General features: G+C 34.5%; 1 protein-coding gene across 1 annotated transcript; it reads right to left on the bottom strand.

The window, feature by feature from the left end:
* Positions 1–401: 401 nt before the first annotated feature.
* Positions 402–11153, bottom strand: LOC110092451 (stem-specific protein TSJT1). The gene is made up of 4 exons (XM_020817009.2): positions 10873–11153; positions 7608–7848; positions 993–1113; positions 402–828 (listed from the first exon to the last, which is right to left on the bottom strand). The coding sequence occupies exons 1-4, from the start codon at positions 11076–11078 to the stop codon at positions 641–643; spliced, it is 756 nt and encodes a 251-aa protein (XP_020672668.1). The 5' UTR covers positions 11079–11153; the 3' UTR covers positions 402–640.
* Between the last annotated feature and the right edge of the window lie 10017 nt (positions 11154–21170).

Genomic DNA, 21170 nt, shown 5'->3' on the forward strand with positions numbered 1-21170 from the left:
AATTCTGGATTAATGTCAACCCGAACCTGAAACGAGTCGAATTCAGGTTAAATAAATCGACTAGTTTCAAAAACAGGGTCAGATTCAGGTTGACCCAAAAATCCAAAATTGACATGTTTTACCCGAATTTTTATCCGAAAACCCGAGATTGAGCTGTTTTAACCCTAAAATAAAAATTTGACTTTTTTTTACCCTAAAACTAGCATTTTTTGGTCGACCCCAGATCATTCGGGTCGTGTCGGGTTGACCTGAACCCAAAGCAGGTCAAGTTCGAATTGACCAGAATAGTGCCTGATCAATTCCGGGTTCGACCCGAACCCAACCCATGACCCAAAATTGACACCCCTGCATGCCCTCATCTTGCTCAAATAAAAAATAATAATAAGGGCGAACAACCGAAATTACTCAAGAAAATATTCAACGTTTATTTTACCGTCAAAATGAGAACACAGTCCAATACATTAGCATAACACAGTGCACGATAGAAAGCTAGAAACTCAAACACCTCACATAACAGAGGTGTCAACACCCGAGAGTTCTGGTAAAGTTCTCTCATCTGATGAAAATAAAAGAAACTGCAAGAAGAAAGGCAACAAGCACTAATAAATAGAAAGTGTTTGGTTGGATTATGATTGCTAGCTTAATAGTTATTTGACCAATTTGCAGCACTGCCAACCCTAGGCATCCCAGATGGCTTCTTGGTCTCTGAATCAACCTTATAAGTCGCACCACACACCTCCCCTCTGCTATCAACCCTTGGAACTGGTTTCAACTCATTCAAGGGATGTTCAAAACTTTGTAATCCTTTGGAGGTGGTGAAAAAGCAACCTGATGGAAGCAATTATTAACTTCATAGGTACATTAAAGTTGCTTTAGAGACAGCTTTTTTAAGTGCTGTAGAGACAGCTTTTTTATACTAGAAAGTTGTAAAAAAAACGGTCCCAAACGAAGCCTGAATGAAAAAATATATATATGTTAATCTTCAACGGTACCTTTAGGGAAAGGAGCAAATGATTTCCCGCAGGCTTTCTTTACGAGGTCTACATCATCGGATAAAATAAGATGATCTTCAGAATCAGCTCCCCAGAAAAAAGGAACACCGCAATCAGCATCCTATGATAGAAAGAAATGAGCCACAATGAAATACTTCACAGGAATGATCCCACAATGCTTGCAAAACTAGTTTCTCATGTCTATGTATCAGGATGCATAGAAATCAGTTCTTTTTTTTTTTCATCTTAGAAGTCCTCGGGATGAGATTTATTATAATAACGTTGTTGGATCCAAAATGTTCATAACATTAGAATCTTACTAGAGAAAAATTAAGATTTCATTAGATTGTAGAAAATTCCAAATTTATGTGTCAGGCTGTGCAAAGTCCAGAGGATGTCCGGAGACCAATAACAATACATCACGTCACCATAAAAATATACCGCGCTCGGTACCGAGTGCGTAACCGGACGGAAGAACCGTACTGTGTCCGAACAGAATAATAGCTCCAAATTCTGACCCCTATTTGTATGCTTTAGTCAAGTGACAATGCTATAAGGAAAGCTAAATCTGAGCTACACTAATAAAAGAGTACATAGCAAGGCTTATCAAGTTCTTACTGTAAAATATATGAGATGTGTAATCAAAACGATACATAATGAGCATATATTGATTGTTTAATGGAGGTCTAACTCATAAGAAGTTGCTTGCCAACTTTACCTTAGCATTGTCAAGTAGATTTAGTACTCAAGCAAATTGCCTACGTGAGTTTGGTGAATAGCTTTTAGAAGGTGCTAGAAGCCTAGAATGCTTGGACTACTAGACCTAAAATTGAATTGGATTTCTTCATTTAAATTCAAAGGCAAGTTTGCTATGATTTGGGTAACTTTAATAGAATGATCCTTTTGACATGGCTGACTAGCCTTGAAAACAATCCACTAAACCATGCCAATTTGACTCATACTAGTCTCATGCTAGTCAAGGTAATATTGGAATGTCTATGTAGTTTTCCAATTCTCCAACATCTTTGAAGAATAATTGCAAAATGAATAATAGAGCTAAATATATTTTCTTTATAAGTGGTCAGATCATTAACGACCTTGATTTGACCGTTTTGTGCATGTCAGGATCGTGGCCAATTTATGCATTTGAAGGTTGCAAAGTTTAGTCATCTTCTTGCTCTATGCTGCTCTATAACCTTTTCCTTTTAAGCTTAAGATGGATCATATCTTGTGTTCAAAGTAGGTGATTATCCTGACAAAGCTCTTGTCATAATTCCTAAAAAGCATCAAAAGGAGGTAGAAGAAAATTTTAAGAATAAGCCGGTTAAAAAAAAGAAAGAAAGAAAACAAAACTCGATGAGGCTAACAAGACGACTATTTGGGGCTCCGAGAATTCAGCCCCGGCCTCCCCCGCTTGATTTCTTCGGGGGAGTTTTAACGGATTTAAGTTCCGGGGTAAATTTTGGAAGGCAAATGGGTTTGTAGATAAGACACAACCAAAGATTTCACCCACATTTTACGAGGACTTTATGATCTGAGTTCTTGTTTCCTATAAGCGCAAGCCCCTATAGTTGATTACCCCTCCCAATCATGAGAGAGAACTTTCGATTAAGGCTAGTCGTCAATCAAATATGTACAAATACATGTTATCTAACATATAGTAGCAGAATGGGTTTGGGGTGTTGGAAAATTTGATATTTAAAATAGAAATTTCACCACCTTACACTTAAATGAGGATGGTGGGGGAATGGATGATGGACCCGATCAAGATCCCATGGTTCCGTCATCCTGGGCCATCGTGGTCCCTGGTCTACTTAGTCAGAGGAGGTAGTCGACCCAACCTGACAGAAGATCCTTGTCGGCAGCCATGGCTTGCTTTGTCCAAGGGGACCTTATAGATATGAGATGGATATTTACCTAAGGAGACCTGAGATGGATATTTACCTAAGGGGACAAACTTGAATCCACCTTAGCTAATAGAGGGCTTTGTGCCCTATCGATCATATTTTATCGATTCATATCTCAAGGATTTGATGCCACTAAGGTACGTATTGGGTCTGGCCATAACAGGCATTTCATGGTGTCATTTGGCGACAAAACCACTTGGTTCAGAGGGCTCCGGGTCAAACTGTTTATCTTGCGGAGTCATTTGGCGGCAAAACTGCAGGCCTGATGACATGCACCACATCCTTACTGGCAGGAGATTATTTGAGAATGGATCCTAGTAATATTTTCGATTAGGCATTAGCTCTATATGAGCTGAAGTAATTTTCAATTTGTCCATCTAAGCAAATTGTTGTGGAGGATAGATGAGTTTTGATTTAAGTGGTTGGATGGTTGATTTCAATTTTAAACATCTTTGGATTTTTGGAGATTTTGAATTTTGGTGGGGCATTTTGAACATTTGGAATTGATCCCTCCGGTTGAGATTTGCATTCAACACGACCATCATCGGGTTGAATGTGGTCATTTCTATTTGTGGATTGAACCTTGTCGACTCTGTCGAGCTATCGATAGAGGATTGGGTTTCGTAGACATTTTACCTTTGTTGATGAATTTTCTTTGTTAGAGGTCTTATATGAACGTATAAAACAAATATTCTGGTAGACACCCTAACTTTATATCTGTTTGATAGTTCGAGCCGTGTTGACTCCTATTTATCTGCATAAAAGGATCGGGCTCAAACTACGTTCATTTATTGACTCACGCAGCTTCACTAAACATCACGTATGTACCCATAACATACTCGTCGAAGCCCATGCGGGTGTTTAATTACATTTACCCCTTTTGTGTACCTATGTGTATACAAATTACGGTCGTCCCCTTGGACTAATCTCATCTGTTTTGGCTGCAAGGGGTTCCCACTTAGACGAATTTAACGTCTTGATTGTAACGTCGCAGTCCATTTGGCAATCAGAAGATGTTTGGCCCTTCAAGTGACGTGTTATGTCGTGGTGACGCACGCTGCTTAAATCATTGTTTTCATCTCTTTTCACATGTTTTTGCGTGCGTGGGTCAACATCATGATGCAATCATTCATTCTATCTTCTTACGTTCGTCGTCAGAAAAGCCAAAAAGTGGGCCAACAATGGGTGTTAAACAAAATAATGTTATATTCTTTTTTTTTTAATACATCTAAAAATGAAATATAATAGAACTTCATGTGTCAATTAAAACACATCTTGTTTTTCATCCCAACAATCTTGTGATTATTTCTCTTTGATTTTGGTGGAGAACTTCCTCTCTTTTGGGGGAAATTAGGGCAAAACCGAAATTGTGAAACCCTAGGGCGTATCATTTTGTCTGCCTCAATAAGTGCGATAAGTATTACTCAAGTACATGGGACTCATGATGTTGTGGCCAAGTTTACCTTTCATGATCAAAGTTGTTTTGAGACTCATCAACCTAAAAGTTTCTGCTCCTACCCCTTCGAGTATAAATAGAATAAACTCAACAATGTGAATTACTTAAGCTGTGACTAGTTCATTACTTAGTTCTTCCATTTGTGTTTTATCATCTCTTCTTCCAAGTTTAGGATTGATTCCTTCAACTTCATAGCCTTTATCAATTCTTCGAAAGGTTGCGGAGGTGCCAGCAAACCTTTAAGCCATGATCATGATTTTTATTAAACAAATAATATTTAGAAAGATCTCCAGCATAAGCCTCGACCCTTATTGGCTTCAACCATTTAATTCATCAATATTCTCAATGAAGTAAAAGCTAGATACTACTATACTAGCAAGTTGGCAATGACCTTTCCCACTTTTTGGCATCAAAATTCTTCATATTTCATTATCTCCCCCTTAGGGTGATGTTCTCGATGTTGTGGTTGCTTGTAATATCGATGTTGTTGATGCTGAAAGCACAGCTTCTCGACTGACTTCAAGTTTCTTTGGTGAATTTGGTGGTCCTCAGAAATCTACCAATAAACTCCCATCAAGATGAAGTCCTTTGTTCAGTTAGACGGCAAAGAGACAATCTAACTTTCATACTACTCGACGTTAATATAGAGTAGTTCAAGTAACTTGGCAAAAATCCTCAGAAATTTCAATCCAAGTGTATATAGAAAGGTCCATTCCTTAAATATTGAGTGAGTATGTCCTGAGCTACATCCAATTCTAAATCTTTTACTTCTAAAATTTCTTGCTAAAACCATATAATGAAATTCCTCAAAGATTCACCTTGTTCTTGTATCATGCATAATAAGGCCTTAGAATTCTTCAAAGGCTTTAAGGTGCTAGTAAATTGAGGGACAGATTGCCACTTAACCTTGGCAAAAGTAAGGATTCCAAGCAAGAGAATGGAGAACCACCTAAGTAATGACTTCTTAAAGATAGTTAAAAATAACCTAAACTGAAGTGCATCATTGAAATTTAGTAGAGCGATGGCCAAATCGAAGAAAGCAACAGGGTGAACCGCATTTAATTTCCCTTATAAAAATCTAGATGAGAAATTTTAATCTTTGTTAGACGCTTTTCCTTAGCAAACTCTCTTAAAGATTCATTCGCCAATTGAGGCTTATGACTTTTGGTTTTATGAGAAGCAGATTCTTCGCTACTCTTATGAATGAAGGTCTCATTTATCACTAAAGTTGAAGTTAATGCCCTTAAGCTCAGTGGCTACTAGCAAATAATTTAAATTAAATATCCCTCGAGAATTTCAATTCTTCCAGTAGCTCCAGCAACACATTTCAGTATTGTTGGAATCATTTTGGTAGTCTCTCTTCTATTTCATTCAATAATTTGTTGGTGATAAAGTCATGCTTTTCCATTCCTACAAATTTCTCTCTATTTAGTTTCTTCAATGTTCATAATCTTGTCCAGGCATTCCTTCATGCTTAACACAACATAGAGGATATTGGATCCAAAATTATCCGTGAGTAACACCACGACCTTGCTAACAAGAAAGCTAAGTAAATAAAAGAAAGAAGGAGAGAGAGAATGTAGAATGAGAAGCTATAGAATTTCCTTAGACTAGTTCATTCTCTGATCCACACTAATTTCTAATCCTGAATGAGAAAAATAGAGGATTGCATTATAGTTCTCTTGTTAGAGGTGGACCAATAAAAATCCCTTAAAATAAAAGTGCATGACACTCTCCATTTCAATTGGGCCGCTTAAAAAAGTGGGCTCCAAATGATTTTTTATCATATAAATTTGTTTGGGGAAATTGCAAACTTACAAATCTAGATTAATAAGGCTACAATAGCACTAAGGAGAGTTTGGAGAAGGGACATACTTCCAATCCCCAATTCAGAACTTTTCCCCATTTGCAATTCTAACTTGAAAGATTAGAAAATGAAATGTAGCCATTGCATCAAGTGAACTTTGACATAATCACAATTTGTGAAAAAACAAAATGTACAAATTTAATCCTCTAGCTTCCTTTAAAGAAAACGGCTAGCAATGTTCATCTTCATTAAGTACCCAAGATTAAGTTTTATGTAAACTCACCCCCACCCTCAATAATTTAAGAAACGATTTCCCATCACTCTTGCCCCCTCATTTCAAAAATTTTGGATCCAACACAAGTCATCATCCCTATTAACCATATGGTCCATAGAACCAAAGTCCATATTAAAGAGTCCGTAGGTCCCCAACTAAGCCATCAACACTGAATCAACACAATAGGAAAAAATAATGCTGAGAAAGGGGGAAGGAAAATCTCACAGTTAATTGCGACCCACATACTTTTGAAAGGAAATCATGTTATCCATGATGCGACACAAATGATAACAGATCAAACCTAATCCCTTGATGCTATGAAAAACAATTTAAAACCAGAAATAAGTTAAGAAAATGTTTTATTTTCATTTGAAATGATTTTTTTAAGAATACAAATATTTAAAAAAAAAAAAAAGATCTCACTACAACAACAACATCAAACCTTTATCCCACTACGTGGAATCGGCTACATGAATATTTTTTCTCCATTGTATTCTGTTAATAGTCAAATTCTCATTTAAATCAAATAAAGAAAAGTCATTTCTAATATTTTCTAACCAAGTCTTTTTAGGTCTACCTCTACCTTTCTTAACATAGGCCAAATATATATACTCTCCTAACAGGGTCATCGGAAGGATGCCGTTTTACATGACCAAACCATCTAAATGACTCTATCTAATCTTATCTGTCACTGGAGCTACTCCAACCCTTATGCTCGTTTTGTATCCTATCACTAAGAGTAAATCCAATCATCCACTTGAGTATCCTCATCTCAACAACACTTAACTTAATATTATGCTTCTCTTTTAATCGCCAACTTTTTGTGCCATAAAGCAGTGCAAGTCCCACCACCATCTTATAAACTTTTTCCTTAAGTTTGAGTGGTACTTTCTATCACACAACAAACCCAAAGTATTCCTCCAGTTCAACCATCCAACTTGAATTCTCCTAAAAAAAGATCTCACTAAAGCAAATATTTTATCATGCAAACAAAAGAAAAATTTTCATGGAAGAATTATAAATCTTCCAACATAATAAATAACAGTAATTGGTAACCTTTGTAGCTCTTTCATTGTGAGGATTTAACGTTCTGGATTTCTATTATGATGCGTGATCCCCATTGGTACATCATACAAAAAAGAACATAAATTAGCAAGAAAGGGGTACTTACAACAGCAATAAAGGTGGATTTTGAGGTGTTGTCAAATAGAACAAAGGCAAACTTCCCATGGATATCTCTTACAACTTGGTCAGCAGGATAAGGTCCTCTATCTCTTAATGTTCGGTATGCTTCAATTACAATAATAGCCTCGTTGGCAGTCTTGGTTAACCCATATTGTTGCTTCAAATGAGGTAAATTCTCAATATGCCCTTCAAACAGGCAAAATATATCATCCACAACAGCAAATAACCTGTAAAAGTAAACATACTATTATCATAGAGAAACATTAGTCCTCTAAAAGGCGAGCAAATTAGCAAAGCGAGAAGAAATACTTTTGTACACAAGTTAGAATAAAAAATAGCAGAAGAAAACATATTGGACAATGATGAAACAATATTTAGGGAAATAAAGAAAAAAAAATCTCAGATGTGAACACTGTGACCACACAAGAAGGAGCGTATAAGAGATGCTTTATCAAGGATGCTGTTGAGAAACACAAATATTGTCACGATCCGGCCCAGGAGCTTGGAGTGTCAAAGCGGGAACAAATAATCCAGTGGAAAATGGAACATGCAAGATGAGCTTCAAAATTAACTTTATAGACCGCTGGATACCCTATTTTAGACCGAATTTAAAATTTAGCTAAAATCCTTATAAACAATTTTTTGGAGACTTCAAATCCTCTTTTGATAATCCTATCTCAGTCATGTTATTGATTAAATCCATGATTTATTAACCCACCATTCAAAGGACATAATAAATTTAAGAATCTTTCCTCTCACAATTCTTAAATCCTAAAAAAATAGATTTATCAGAATTTAGCAAGACTTAAAGGTTCTCATACCAAACAATTTTCATGTTTTAATCATCTCAACAATTGTTAAATATATGTATTAATAGGATTTACTAAATTCCACTAGTAACCAAATAGTCCCAATAAATTTGCTGATAAAACTATTCCAATTGCAAGAGAGTATTAACCCAACGCTGAGCAACCCAATAGGAAAGAGAAAATAAGAGGATAAACATATCTGTATTGCTTAAAGTATTATACATGCAAAACATTGGCACATTGTATCCATAGGTTAAAATTGCATAATTAGAGGCCCACCCTCAAGGCTCACCTCAATGCAATTTAAAAAAATAAAAGTCATAAAGCCAACGCCTCATGCTTGCCAGATGAGGATTACGCCATAGTTGGAGTGAGGCGCACCTCATTGCATGCTTCAGCACAATTTTAACACTATAAGGAGACATAAAACTTCAAATTAGGTTTTCAGTAATTTTAAAATTTTAATTTATAAATTAAATATATAAATAAACCTATTTATTATACTTAAATTAAACTTGAGAAGAATCGCAAAACCTTAAATACAAAATCGCACACCATACAACCCTACATTTGCATTCGATCTGGATACATCAGCATCATCGCTATGCCACCATTGATTCTCCTTCAAAACCTTTCATCTTCTTGTTGGACACTCATTTCTTTCTTTTTAGTATGAGAGACGAGAAAAAAAAAATCAACTACTTTAATGATCATAGTGAAGAACCCCAAAGCGATAAGAATAGTGGAGACTATTAAATTCGTAAATTATGACTTTAAATTAATTGTTTATATTAAATAGATATTAGGAGAGACTATTTATTTAGTATTGTTGGTAACCTTATACAACTTTTAATAATCTTTTACATTTTATAACATCTTATTTAATGTCAGTATGTTACTTATTGTTTCATATTTTTCATTAATTTAATGATTTAATTATAAGATTTATGCCTCAAAATGCCTTGAAGCTTACACCTCGCCCTACATAAAAAAAATGCCTCAATAGTCAATTAAACATTGATAGTATCCAAGTCAAAATGTCAAATTATGACTTGAATTTGGAGGTTTGAACCATTGAAAATGGACTCAAACAAAAACCAATGATATAGGAAAAACTCTTGAACTTTGTACAACAAGAAATGACCAATTGAAGTAGGAGCATGAAAACAGCAAGGACATCAGATAGAAGCTTTCATAAGGAAAGGTAACTTAAGTTACACATTATAGGTAAAAAAAATTAAGAACATTTCTAATCACTATATCAAGAAAGATGCATAAATTGTGAAACATAAAACATAAATTACCAACACATGATTACTATAAAGTGTTGAGGTTCAATAGGGATTGCTATAGATGCATAAATTGTGCAACTCTATTATTATTGATCTAAGACTCCATATACAAATTTCATGGCATGAAATCCCCAAGAATGTCCTAGATGCCTTAGTCCTGTCAAAGAATTCTAATTACTACATAAATAAAAAAAATATTATGAATTATTAAAAATAGATAAATTAAAATTTTGTTAAATAATCCAATAAATTGTGGACAATAATTTATAATATATAGGAATCCAACAATTCGTGAACAATAGCTTTACATCTATAGCAATCCAATAATTTGTGAACAACACCTTTCCATTAACTGCAATCTATGGACAAGATTCCATTTTTATTGCATAGCTAGTTCTGAATTATAGAATTAATGGATGGTTTCTAGAATTGTTTCTTTCTTAGATAACTATTTCTCCACCTATTTATATACAAATTCTTATCTTTTCTTAACACACAATAAGGAATAATTTTTTGTTATTTTATCACTTCTCTTGATAAAATATATAGTTAAAATAATGTTCATGAGGCTTCCAATACCCCCTACTAAAAGAAAGGTTAAATGGAAGAAATTTAGACTTTAAAAGAATGGTAGGAGGAAAGTTTATGAACTTTCGCAAGGAAACAAAATGATTAGATGCAAATGAATCTTTACCTTCAAATATAAAGAAAATGAGAGCATGGATAAATTTAAAGTCTGACATTAAAAAATAGTACACTCAAGCATATGGCATTGACTATCAAGAAACTTTATCTTCCATTATTTCCATTAACTGCAATCTATGGACAAGATTCCATTTAATCATTTTTTAGTGTTGAACCTTTGTATGAACCTTAAAAAAATAGAAGGTAAGAGGACGAGTGACATAAATTTTCCTCTTTTTGTCTCCTCTCTCTCAATTAGATTTGTTTCGTATTTACCAGTAAAACTATGATATCGCCCCCAAATAAATCTGAATCAGCATATATTTGATATTGATCTTTCTTTCTTATTTTAATTATCGTTCCAAACACCAAAAGACAACAAACTATTGCCCTAGACCAAACTAAAAGAGATCCATCTATCGCGCACATCCAATCGATCGCCTTCCAATTCAAGTAAATCACTCACAGGGGTAGAAGTGGGCTGTACTTCACGGAAGAGTACGCCAAGGCACAGGCAGATCCGAGGCTTATGGTGACTGATCTCTCCTTGACTTCTGAAAAGTGCTGCAGAAGCGCCACAACGCCGTGAACGTCATTCTCTTGTCCGCCTACGGCCGGGCTTCTCAGCCCTTCGGGCGACTGCGCCACCGACTTCTCGAACAACGCGAGCATCCTTCTAAAAGATCGTCTCTTTCTCTATCGATTTTTTCCGTAGCGATCGATGGAAGTATGAGATGGCTCAGCACTTGCGCCATCACTTATCAACGTAGGATGCGGTGCGAAGCAGTAAAAGACGGATATCGGGTCAAATCTGGAGTGACAATTCTGCACCGGATAGATTACTTAATTACTCTCTTAACTTGTTGGCATTATTGTTATAACTGTAAATATTTTGGGGTAAGAGTGTCACAAGACTCACAACATTACGTGCTTAGTACACCGGAAAGGCTATATAAAAGGAGGCCAAGATTTGAAAAAAAAAATATTGTAGATATTATTTAATAATAATAATATCCATGATAAAATAGTAAAATGATAACTTAGTTTGAATAATAAAAATAATAATAATAATTTATACATCATCAAAAATTTATCCTGATCAGGCACGAATCTCAAAGAAAAATTAAGTTGGATACTTCTGAAATTAAAATTGGAACCATCTGAACTCCAATTTTAGCAAACTTACACTCAAACAAAACGTCTCAAGAATATGAACCAACAAGATCAAATTCGACTCCATTCGAGCCTAAATGAGTCCAACTCAAGGACCGAAGCGTCATTATAAGGTTCAAGCCACCATTTGAATTATTAAATGCTTTCCAAATGTGACATGCTTATAATCGAATCGAGTGGCTCGACGAGTCAAATCCAACGAGTCCAAGATCACAGAATTCCAACATCATTAAGACCTTCAAATGTCTAGTGAACGATCCACAATCAAGGAATTCAACATCGATTGTCCATCTAAACCATTCTCCATTTACCCTTGATCTTCCTCCTATTTACGGGTCATGTCACTCTAGCCCCTCCTTCCTCTTGAAAAGGGAACCCAAGAAAGAGAGCAAGAGAGAGATCGGAGATCGCTCTTGCCTCATCGACCACCGCCTGGTGTTCCGTCGGACCACCACCTGACGCCCGGAGTTCCACCGAACCATAACCTGATGCCTGGAGTTTCACCGGACCACCACCTGACGCTGGAGTTCCGTCAGACCACCACCTGATGGCGGAGTTCAGCTAGACCACCACCTGAAGCCCGAAGTTCCATCGGGCCACCAACTGACGCCCTGAGTTTCGTTAGACCACCACTTAACGTCGGTGTTCCGTCAGAACAACATCGGACGCCCGAAGTTCCAACGAACCACACTTGATGTCGAAGTTCTGCCAGACCACCACCTGACGCTGGAGTTCCGTCGGACCAACACCGGATGCCTGGAGTTCCACCGGATCACCACCCGATGCAGAGTTCCACTGAACCATCACCTGACGCTCGAAGTTCCGTCAAACCAACACCTGACGCCCAGACTTCTCCTAGACCACCACTAGACGCTAGGACTTCCATCGGACCACCACCTAATGTCGGGGTTCCTCTAGGCCACCCACATGACACTCGGAGTTCTATCGAACCACCACCTGACGCCGGTGTTCCGCTGGACTACCACCCGATGCTCGGAGTTCCTTCAGGCTATCACATGACACTCGGAGTTCTGTCGAAACACCACCTGACGTTGGTGTTTCGCCAAACCACCACATGACGCCTAGAGTTCCACTGGACAACCACCTGACGCCCAGAGTTTCACTGGAACACCACCTGATGCTCGGAGTTCCGCCGAACCACCACTTGACGCCCAGAGTTTTGTCGAACCACCACCTGACGTCGGAGTTCCGCCGAACCACCGCCGAACGAAAACGGTCTTCTGACCCCTATCTCTTACCGACTACGATCCTTCCCACCCTGTAGCCTACTGTGATCCTTCCGACCTCCATCGTTGGACAATGGCCTTTATGACCCTTGTCTCCTATCGACTACGGTCCTTCTGACCTCCGCCGCCTATTATGCTCCTTTCAACCTCTATCGCTAGACAACAGTCTTTCTAACCTCTGTCTTCTGCCGACTACGATTCTTACAACCTTTGTTGACTGTCAACTATGATTCTGTCTATTAAATGAACATATCAATATTGTTCTTCTAGTTTTTACCATGTAATGCATTATATGTGATGTATATCTTTATATCAAGTCAAGGCCTTCCCTCCAATGAAGGGCCTCATTTGTAATATACTGCAAATATTAGTGGATCCATTCAAACTGAGCCAGGCCCTATGGGTTTTCCTCCTTTTCAGGAGTTTCCATGTAAAATCTTTAGTGTCTCTTATGAACGCTACACCTTCTCTTTTATCTACATGTGTGTTAGATCTTCATACAAAACTAAGATGTTATATTTTATATTTCTCTACCGCAGCAAATATTCCAGGATGCAACAACAAAACAACAATAATAATAATAATAATTGTTGCGCTAGAATATACGCGGCGATAGAGTTAAAAAAATTTTTCCTCTGCGTTGTATGGATATCTAGCACACAAACATGAGAGAAATGGAAACACCAAGATTTTTATGTGGAAACCCTGAAAAGGGAAAAAACCACGGGGCCACACCCAGTTAAAAAAGATCCACTAGAGTTTGTTTGAGATAAAAGAGGTTGACTCGTCCTTGAAATTTAGGACGATCATATTACAATGAATCAATTCTAGATTGAAATCCAGTTACAGCGTCGGGCAGAGTTCCAACATCACTTTGAGATCGGACAGAGTTCCAACATCACTTTGAGATCGGGCGAAATTCTGAAGTCAGGCAGAATTCTGGCGTCACTTGGGTGTTGGGTAGAATTCTGGCGTCACGCAGGCGTCAAGAAGAATTCCGACGTCACTCGAGTGTCGGGCAGAATTTTGGCGTCACTCGGGCATCGGGCAGAATTTCGGCGGTGGTCATGGATGAGTTTTTTCCCTCCAATCCTTCTCTTATTCTTATTGCTTTGGTCGTCTCTCATGAGAAATGAGGGGTCTATTTATAGATATTCTGAAGTGGCATGGCTTGCAAAATAGGTGATATATCAGGGGTAAATAGGGAGTGGTCGGATGGACGGTCGATATTGAATCCCTTGATTATGTATCATTTATCAGACATTTGAAGGACTTAATGATGTCGGAATTCGGCGATCTTGGGCTCGTTGGATTTGTATTGTTGAGCCGCTCGATTTGACTATAGGAACGTCATATTTGAAAACTGTTTTATAACTCAAATTGTAATTTGAACATTTCAATAGCACTTTGGGTGCTTGATTTGGACTCATTTGGGCTCGGATTGAGGCGAATTTGGTGTCGTTGGGTTTGTATTTCCGAGATGCTCAGTTTGACTGTAAGTTCACTGAAATCGGAGTTCAAGTGATCCCAGATTTAATTTTATAAATTTTCAGCTTGATTTTGCCTCGAGATTCGTGCCCGATCAAGATAATTTTTGATGCTATAATAATAATAATAATAATATATACATAATTTATATTATTTATGAATAAAGTTGAATAAATAAGTAATTATTTCTTTTATTTTAATCTCTCCTAAATATTGACCATATTTTAAATTTAATAAATATAAAAAATAAAAATCAAGAAAGTTTATAAACAATCTAAATCATTCCAAAATATAAATTAAAATTTATCATAACTTCTTTGATTTCATATTTCTAATTTTATATTTACAAATTTATTAATATTTATATTGTATGTATTTGTTATTTTTTGGAATGGTAACTGATTAATTATAAATCACTCTATCTTTTTCACTGGATCGTGACTTTTTTCATAATACTAGCATATTTGCACGTGCACAAAGCACACTTGAATAAGCAACTATGCATGCAAATGAGGGTTAATTGACATTAAGGAAAATAAAAAGGAGTTAAAATAAATTATAAAAAGCAAAATTATACAAATTTTAAAATAAATGTAAAAACATTGAAAGATTACAAAGAACTCATGAAAAAAGGGTTAATTGATATTTTATGTTTTCAAATGAAATACTTTTTATTTTAAATCAAATAATAAAATTTTTGAATTAAATGTTTTGTAAAGAAACCTTTTATAGATTATTTGATTGTTTCAAGAATATTAGTAATAAAAAAACATATCCTAAAAGATTAATTACACTAAATACTAATTAGTTTGTTAAACTAATAAAAAATGAGCGAAATCATTGTATAACAAAAGAGAAATAATATTTTCTCTTTACAATTATTAGATCTTGTATAACAACTCCTATCACATAAGAAAAATTGATTGGTAGCTAATAAATCACAAATTGCATGATCAGTTAGTTCACTATACAACAACAACAAGCCTTTATCCCACTATGTGTGGTCAGCTACATGAATATTTTTTCTCCAATGTGTTCTGTTAAGACCATACAACACAGTATTAAAGTATTTATGTCATGATTATTCGATAAATTTTATGCTAATTGTCCAAATTCAATACTTAAAATACATAAAATATCAATTAACAAACTCAAACCACATTATGAACAATATGAAAAAAAAATCTCAAATTCAATACTTCAAAAAACATCAAAAATGATGATGACATGTGCAAGGATGTCACAACTAGGTCCATAAATTTGGACTCCAAGTTTGTGTAAACAAACTCTAGTCACATCAATATGAACAACAACTCATCTTCTAACCCCCAAACATGAAAGTGTTTAAAGTGTCATGAATTTAGAAACATTACCTTTGACTAATCCAAATGGCATATGATATCCTTTATCAAAGAGAGAATTCAATAAAATAAAGATGAAGGTGAGTTATTCGTAGAGCATTGAGCACAATGATAGCAAAGAACGATGATTGGTTACAATATGATATATCATATACTCGTTTCATCATACAGGACTGACAGTGTGACATTATTATTAATAGGTGAAAATAAATGAACTAAATATGTCAAACAAATGGTTGATTCACTTCTCAATTATAAAAATAATATGATTAGCAAGTTTCGTGTGACATCATTCAAATGGCATGAAATAAATTATTATAGAGAATGTGGCAACATGATCTATATATAATCCAAAAATTTCACAAGAATACCTACTCCATTTAGAAAGATAGTGAGAGGATCAAGTTGAAATACTGACAAAAGGAACTCATTGATAGTACCCAAAAAGAAATAGTAATTTTTGAGGTAAAATGAAAACTTAGTTTGCAAATAATAATAATAAATAAATATACATAATTTATACTATTTATGAATTAAGTTGCATAAATAAGTAATTCTTTCTATTATTTTAATCTCTCCTAAATAATGACCATATTTTAAATTTAATAAATATAAAAAATAAAAATCAAGAAAGTTTATAAACAATCTAAATCATTCAAAAAATTTCAATTAAAATTTATTATACCTTCTTTGACTTCATATTTTTAATTTTATATTTTCAAATTTATCAATATTTATATTGTATGTATTTGTTATTTTTTGAAATGTTGAGTGATTAATTATAAATTACTCCATATTTTTCATTGGGTCGTGACTTTTTCATGATAGTGCATATACTTGAATAAGATTTAAAAAATCAAAATTAATATTATAAAATTATAAATAACATCAATTTATTTAAATTTTATTGTTTATAAATAAACATTGAAAAGAAACAAACTTTTTTGTTTTATTATGAAAATTAGGTTTTGTTTGGGATGGCTTTTTGTTGCTTTTTAGAACAACTTTTAAGTACAAAAATTAAAATTTTTATACTAAAAAGTTATTTTAAGAAGCAATAAAAAAAAATTTTCAAATGAAGTCTTAATAACCTGCATAAATCAAATAAAAATAAACTAAATTGCTTTATGCAAAAAACTACCTGAAACTTATATAATGCTTCAAGTCATGAAATATAAATATAAGAGTGTAATCACAGGAAAAGAACAATGTAATAGGTTGATAAAAAAAATTAACAAATTTAGCCCATCATAAATAGCCATTGAAATAAACATATTTTTAGAATATAAAGCTCTTGTAGATGGAAAGCTAATAAACAAAAATGTAATAAAAATTTCTAAAAGATTAATTATACTTAATACTAAGTAGTTTTTTAAACTAATCAATAGTGAATGATATCAATGTACAACAATAGAGAAATAATATTATCTCTTTACAATTATTAGATTGTGTATAGCAACTCCTGTCACATAGAAAAAATTGATTGGTAATTAATCAATCACAAATTGTATGATCAGTAGTTCACAACACAATAACAACAAGTCTTTATTCCACTATGTCAGGGCGGCTATATGAATCATTTTCTCCATTGTGTTATGTCAAGGTCATACAACACGTCGCTTCCAAGGAACATCCTAGTATTAACACAATGTATTTAAAGATTCATGTCATGATTATTCGACAAGTTTTACGTTCCAATTAAATCTTAGAGCGTGACACACAAGGTGAATCTTTTCATAATCAAAATAAAAAAGTGCATCTACGTGGTAAGAAACTTAAATTGGCAATGCCTCCATTAATGTTAGAGCAAGATTGCCACATAAAAAAAGATGATGAAAAAGTTGTTATGAAAGTACCTAGCAAATTATAATTGATAGGATACTTAATATAAATTTCAAAAACACTAAAAAAAAGGTATTCTCTCTCAAGGAGTTCACCTTCATGATGAATGTAATGTTTTTAAACCAGAATAGCATATGATTACTATGTCCTAGGAGGAATGCACCCAATAATCAAGAGTGTGGTCCAAGTACATCAATATTAAACATTCTATAATATAATCAAGTTGGCAATGAAGGTAGAGAAATATGGAAAAAAATCTTCAAATTCAATACTTCAAAAAACATCAATAAGGATGAAGACATGTGCAAGGATGTCACAACTAGGTTCATAAAATTGGACTCCAAGTTTGAGTAAACAAACTCCAATCACATCAATCTGAACAACAACTCATCTTCTAACCCCAAAACATGAAAGTATTTCGAGTGTAATGAAATTGTACACATTGCTTTTAACTAATCCAAATGGCATTATGATATCATTTATCAAAGAGAGAACTCAATAAATAAGGATGAAGGTGATTTAATTGTTATTCGTAGTGCATTAAGCACATTGATAGCAAAGAAAGATGTTGGTTGCAATATGATATATCATATACTCGCTACATCATTCAAGACTGACTGTGTGACATTATTATTATTGGGGAAAATAAATGAACTAAATATGTCAAACAAATGCTTGATTCACTTCTCAATTGGTTTTTTTTTTTTTTTTTTTAAAGAAAAAGTTTCATGTGGCATCATTGATATGGCATGTAATAAGTTATTAGAGAGATTGTGGCAACATGATCTATATATAATCCATGACTTCCATAAGAACACCTCCATTTACAAAGATGGTGAGAGGAACATGTTGAAATATTGATAATAGGAATTCATTAATAGTACCAAAAAAGAAATAGCAATTTTCAAGGTGATGTTTTCACCCAACATGGAGGAGACAAAGATTGCTTATGTCTTGATTATCTTAGGAGACATGACCCTTTTTTTTTTTGTTAAGGTGTGACACTGCAAAATTTAAATCTTAGGAGATATGACCCATGTTTGAACAATATGAGGATATCCTCCCACTCAAGATATTTGAGATTTTGCCTCTTATTCATGACATCCAACATACCAACAAATTTTTTCTTAGAGTAATCATTCCACATGAACCTACCTACCGCATGTGCAATTAATGATAAGGTATTGAGCTAATGGCTAAAGAGTTGGTAAAAGAAAATGTGAATCTTGGTGCACTCTTTGCTCTACACACTCTCAAGAAGATGGAATTTGACATGTATTGATAGTTGAGTAGTTAGTAAAATCACAATCAAATATTGATTTCCAATTTCATAATTGGATGGCATGCTCAATCGACAATATGGATCATATGTCTTCTTCCAGATTGATTTACAACTGTGTATCATCAAATTCTCATGAAAAAAAATGTGAATTTTTTTAATCATCCCGCAACCCGCATCCCGCAATCCTGCTTGCATCGTGCATGCTCACAGCTCGCATACGGTGTGATGCCCTAGCCCAGAACTATTCTCAGGCCGATATTTTCTACAGTGCCGATCGGCCTGGACGATTTCCAATCGTCCTGGACGATCCTGAGAGGAAAAATCCAAATCAGAGAGGAACAGTAAGGGAACGAGGTCTCACATACGGCCTGCCTTGCCCTCGGCCCCAATGCTCGAGCTAGAAGCCTTGCACCCGCTCGCGATCGTACTTGCGCTAGCCCCACGGCCCACTCTCTACTCTCACATGCTCTGCGCTCACCCAAGTTAGTATGTCAGGTCAAGTCGACCCAGGTTTGGGAAGGGTCAGGTTCGAACTCATATTTTTGACATGTTTGAGTAATCGGGTTGGGTTAGGGTTGGATCAATTGAGGGCGGTTGGAACCGAATCCGACTCGAAAACCCATTTTGATACCCTACTTTTAAATGCTCAAAGTGTTAAGCACTTTTATATAGCTTTTGAATCAAGTCTATCATTCTTTTGTTAGCAAGTTTTGTTTATAACCATGACCTAGATTCTACAAAACTAACAAAATTTTCAAGCCCTGCAAGAATAAAAGTTTTATGCCTTCCACAAGCAGTGTCACACCTTTACAAATAAGATAAATGTGTGGGCTATATCTTCTCTCATGCACGTATCAAGATGGATACATAGAAGGTTAAGTATTCCTTTATTGACCAATCCCAAAGGTCCTTTATTGAAGTAAAAAAGTTAACCTAACTTATAAATTAGTTTTGATTAAAAAATGGCAATAATGATTTTATTGTTGTTTTAAAAAGATAAAGCACAAATATGTACTATATGACATAATTTAATTGGAGCAAAAATATTAAACAAATATAATTTAAATTTTATGTTTGCTAACCTGAAACATGTAAGTGGCACTTGAAATGAAAGTTGTTGCAAAGATCACAAAAAATTAGCAATTTAAAAGCTTAGGAGGATTCCATGAAAGGACAAGATGAGAAGAGGATAAGAGAGTATTGTCCTCTACAACTTTTCTAAAATCAACTCGAGCAAATGAGGTGAAGCGAGGAACAACAATACAGTGATGCATAAAAGGCATATAAATGATGTCGAGCAAAAGTTAGAATCGCTCAGACGATGTCCATTTGCAAAATGGACAATGCCGGTGTGTTTGGGATAGTTGAAGCAACTTTAATAGATACTCATATTGCCTAGGGTCTTTGCACGACAAAAATGAAAAATTTTAAGTGCACAATATTATGTTATGATCATGATTTTGCATGAATGACAAGAACGTGCAAAAACAAATAAATTCACTAAAAAAAATGGTATTCACAGCACTTTAGAAGGGCTTTTGTGGCTATTTTGACAGCCACAAACAACATTGTAGCGGTTCCAAAATCGATGCACGACCATTGTAATTAGAATTAGCTTCAAGGGATTTTCGTAGCTATTTTGTAATAGGTGGGGTAGATATTTAGGCATTTTTATTGGCGGGTTTAAACCGCCGCAAAATGTACAAATTTTTTAAAAAGAAATATATTCTTATTATTATAAAGTTAAGTTTTAGGTTTTTTTTATACATATAAATATCAGTGTACCTTTATTATATTGAACATAGATTTTTAGTACAATTATTAAAAAAAAAATCCAACATCATCAAACCGCTTCAAATTTCAATCTAAACTGACATCTCTTTAAAAAAATTAATATATGATACCTCTCTAAGCTAATACTTTCAAAATAATCAATCCAATTTCCTTTGTGTTTTTGCATAAATATAGGTAGTGATTTGATTATCCACACAAAATACTCTGTAAATCTTGTGAGTCATTATATATATTATGATGTTATAAGTCTTCACCCAAGACTACTTCATTATAATGATGTCATTATTGATTATAAAAATCTAAATCTCATGGTTAATAACTCGATCAACTTAAACTTTAATTTAACTCTATTTCTAAAATGTAATAGACCAACTTATAGCAATATCTTTGAGCATCATGTTATATGCTTCTAAACCTTCAAGCTCCACTTATTTCTTTAAGTTCGTATTCTCTCACTCAAGAATCCTTCTTAATTAAGAGTTCTTAAAATTTAATATTTAGAATATCATAATAAATTAAACTCTTATTGATTTTATTCATATTAAAAAGAAAAAAATATCTAAAATCTATTTGATTC

The sequence above is a fragment of the Dendrobium catenatum genome, unplaced genomic scaffold, assembly GCF_001605985.2.
Source record: "Dendrobium catenatum unplaced genomic scaffold, ASM160598v2 fragScaff_scaffold_716, whole genome shotgun sequence".
Classification (NCBI taxonomy): domain Eukaryota; kingdom Viridiplantae; phylum Streptophyta; class Magnoliopsida; order Asparagales; family Orchidaceae; genus Dendrobium; species Dendrobium catenatum.

Excerpts from the sequence above, each read along its gene's own strand:
- LOC110092451 (XM_020817009.2), bottom strand. The coding sequence starts at position 11,078 with ATGCTCGCGTTGTTCGAGAAGTCGGTGGCGCAGTCGCCCGAAGGGCTG. Across the intron at positions 7,849-10,872 it reads TACAGCCCACTTCTACCCCT|GTTATTTGCTGTTGTGGATG; the intron begins GTGAGTGATTTA and ends TTACTTTTACAG. Across the intron at positions 1,114-7,607 it reads AATCCACCTTTATTGCTGTT|GATGCTGATTGCGGTGTTCC; the intron begins GTAAGTACCCCT and ends TTTCTATCATAG.